The sequence below is a fragment of the Malus sylvestris genome, chromosome 11 (genome assembly GCF_916048215.2).
Source record: "Malus sylvestris chromosome 11, drMalSylv7.2, whole genome shotgun sequence".
Taxonomy (NCBI): Eukaryota; Viridiplantae; Streptophyta; class Magnoliopsida; order Rosales; family Rosaceae; genus Malus; species Malus sylvestris.
The window spans coordinates 17550153-17553817 of NC_062270.1; the positions used below are offsets into that span (position 1 = coordinate 17550153).

The 3665-nt window shown below is 38.4% G+C and overlaps 1 protein-coding gene across 1 annotated transcript; it reads left to right on the top strand.

Annotated features, from left to right (window-relative positions):
* The first annotated feature begins 331 nt into the window (after window positions 1–331).
* LOC126588627 (F-box protein At2g27310-like) lies at window positions 332–1553 on the top strand. Its single transcript, XM_050253733.1, has one exon. The coding sequence runs from the start codon at window positions 380–382 to the stop codon at window positions 1391–1393; it is 1014 nt and encodes a 337-aa protein (XP_050109690.1). The 5' UTR covers window positions 332–379; the 3' UTR covers window positions 1394–1553.
* The last annotated feature ends 2112 nt before the right edge of the window (window positions 1554–3665 follow it).

Here is a 3665-nt window from a genome sequence, read left to right on the forward strand (position 1 = left end):
TGATTTTAAAGAATTTGAGAAAGTTGAGGAATTAGGGGGAATTGGAGAGTTTTTGTAGTGTATTTTAAGCATCCACAAATCTCACATCTCCTCATGAAATTTCGAAGGAATTGAATCAAAATTTTGTATGAAATCTCTACAAATCAATTAAACTTCATAAAAAATCTATGAATTTATAAATCTGTTAAAGTCTTTTAAAATTCTGAATTGAATGCAACCTCCTTTTAAGATTCAAAGCTTTGAAACCGTTATTTGACCATTCAGCTTTGGTATACTCCTGCCAGTGTCCTCACTATAAAACCCAACCCTTCACACCTTTCTTGTCACCACTCAACACACAACTCTTAAAACAACCTCAAAACCTTCTGCTGCGATAACAATGAGCTTTTCAGCTGTAACAACATTGGCCGTCGATCAGGGCGACGGGCCTTCAATCTCCGTCGTCCATCCCGACATTATCACGGCTCACATCCTCACCCGCCTCGACGGCCAGACCTTGGCTGCAGCCTCCTGCGCTTCGTCCGAATTACACAGCTTCTCCGCCAAAGAAAAACTCTGGCGGGACGCCAGCATCGCCACATGGCCTTCCATAACCGATCCACGAGTCAACGATCTCATTTCCACTTTCCCTGGCGGTCACCGCTTTTTCTTCTCCGACTCTTTCCCGCTCCTCGACCACTCGCCCTCCCAATTCAATTTCAGCCCTTCGTCCCCCACCGCGGAGTTAATCTCGGCCGTCGATATTTTCTACAAAGACCAGCTCATTTTCTCTAAGGTTCAGGAGTCCGAGACCGAATCCGGGTGGTTCCTCTGCTCGCCTTTCCGGGTCGACTTACTTGACCGGAAAGAAACCGTCCCGACACCAATCCAACATGTCGGGGAAGACCAGAAGTCGTTGAAGCACTTGGAGGACAACCTGAGCCTGAGCTGGATCGTGATCGACCCCACCCGGAAAAGGGCAGCAAATTTGTCGAGCCGGACGGCAGTGACGGTGCAGCGTCACTGGCTGACAGGGGAGATACAGCTGCGGTTCGCGACGATATTGGCGGGGGAGAAGAAGGGGGAGTATGTGCAGTGCGGGATGGTGGTGACTTGCAAGAGGAGTGGGAGTGAAGGAAGGGAGCTGCACGTGAGGGAGGTGAGCATGCAGATGGAGGGAATGGAGGGGAATCATTTGAACGGGAGGGAGAGTTTGGTCATATTGCAGAGGGCGATCGAGGGAGGGAAGAGGAGGAAGGAGGTAAAGGGGAAGGCAAAGTATGAAGAGTACTTGGAGATGAAGAGAGAGAGGAGAGAGAGAAAGGAGAGGAGAGAGAAGGCTTTGGACATGATCTGCATTGCTGCTGGGGTTACTATTTTCATGGCGTTTTGGTCATTTGTCTTGTTCAGATAGACGATGATGAACCCAGAAACGGAAACAGTTTGGGTTTAGTTAATTACACAATTTAATTCATTAATTCTTTAAACCAAAATATATAGAAAAGTTCATACAAAGGAGAAGCAAAGTGGATATGATAACAATTAATCATTTATTTATTTATTTGATTTTCATATAGATAGCCTCTTTTCGTAATAATTCCTCACTTTCTGTTCATACAACTTTTTCTTTAACCAAAGGTGTGTGAGTGATCCTTGTACTATCCTACTCTTGTGCATCATAGTTTTGTTGATTTTGCACAAATAAATGTTTTTTTTTTTTTGTTTAGTTACGCAATGTGAGCAACGAGCACAAGAATTAAACTTTTAGTTTAGAGTAAATTTTCGGAATTTTAAAACATAGATAGCCAAAGTTATCTATTTGAAAGGAGCCCAATCTTCTTTGATAAAAATTAGCGTACTTTAACTTTCCTAGTTCCGCCTTTCCCTTTCCAACGATTAAAGTTTGAAATATATGAATGGGTTTGATTAAAAATTGAAATGTATGAATGGGTTTGGCAGAGAAAGTAAGAAATAAGAAACGGTCAATGGGGATTAATCTTTGACTTTAAATTTGGCCGGTCACACTTTGGATGCTTCTCCTTTTAGAGGTCTTTTTCACGAGGCAGGCTTCTAGCTGCCTGATGGGTTGACCGTTGAATGTTATGCAAATTCTACTCTCTATAAAGTCTAGGGAGTAGGATTCTCTCTTTTCTTTTTTTTCTTTCTTTTCTTATTTGAACGGTTATGATTAAACCACGTCAATATTTTATATTAATTTTTTATAGCAAAATAAAGACAAAATAAGAGAATGTAAAATGAAAGAATTGAAGGTGATGAAAAGAGGAAGGGGGGGAATCTTAATCCAAAATCTAGTACTAATTCTGTCTTTCTAGTACTAATCATCTCTTTCTAGTCTTATTAAAATAAAATACGAGAAAATTAACAAATCGTTTTCTTTTTATTAAAGATGTCCCAAATGTCATGAATGACGATGGATGTCCATATAATTTTTTTTTTTTTATTATTCCAATGGATGTCCATATAATTAGTAATAAGCTTATTCTACGAAGGTTCTCTAGCTAGCTGCACGAGGACTGTATGTGGCGATACAACAGGGCCGGCCTTTCATTTCTTTTGGTGCCCGAGGCGAACGCTCAAATGTGTCTTCCTTAATACACAAATATATATTAAAGAAATATTTAAAAATGATTAGAACCCAGTTGAAGTTGGAAGGCTAGACCCTCATGCTTCTATGATATTACTTGAAGGAAAAACAAACATACAACACCACGACGGGGGTTGGGGAGACATTTACCTAAACTCCAACGATGAAAAGCAAAATCATACAACCACTCCAAGCAAAAGTCCTTAAATTTTAACCTTTAAGAAATTATCCTCTTGCATTTTTTGAAGAAAAAGATCAACAATTATATCATTACAATCCAAGTGTTCAACCACATTCATTTTAATCTTACATTGCTGATCCATTAAGCAAACAACACATTTGGACTCGTATAAATTTCTTATACGAATTTCGCTATTTCCACGGATGTCCAGGTTGTTATCAAATACAAATGCTTCTTCAAGTAGTATCATTTGCAAATTATGTGATACGGTGGGGACTTTTCTAAGTAATCTTGTAATTAACATCTTCAGATGTGTTACATTTGTTTACTTCACTTGTAGATGTTTAATTGCTCTAATGTCAATTTGATATAGATACTCTAGTTTCCATTATATTTAGGGCTGATTTGGTATTACTGTACTTTGGAAAAAAAAACTGCTTCTGTTGTGCTGTGAGAATAAGCTTATTTTTGCTGCTTCACATTTTCAACTTTTTTTCACCCAAAACTGTGAAAATAAGTTGTTTTTAAGTGTTTACCAAACACCTTTTTTAGCTCAGCTTTTTTTTATACCCATTTTTTATAAAAGCACCACAATACCAAACTAGTACTTAATGGTTCATCACACTCTTTCGGCACTCAACTCTTTAATTTATTTTATACTCCTCTACTCTCACTTCTCTTTTATGTTCCACTTTCTTTTTATTTTTATATTTTTTGTACGCATCATTTCCACGTTATGGCTTTGGCACCCTTTGGGTATCGGTCAGCACACTTCGATTTTGATTCTACGTGGATATTCGAGTCAGAGTGTGTCAAGAACTGTAATTATTTGAATTAATGACATCAGTTTTTATCTTATTGAAGAATATAACAAATTTAAATCTCATGAATAACTCATAA

Coding starts and splice junctions, on each gene's coding strand:
- LOC126588627 (XM_050253733.1), top strand. CDS start 380: ATGAGCTTTTCAGCTGTAACAACATTGGCCGTCGATCAGGGCGACGGG.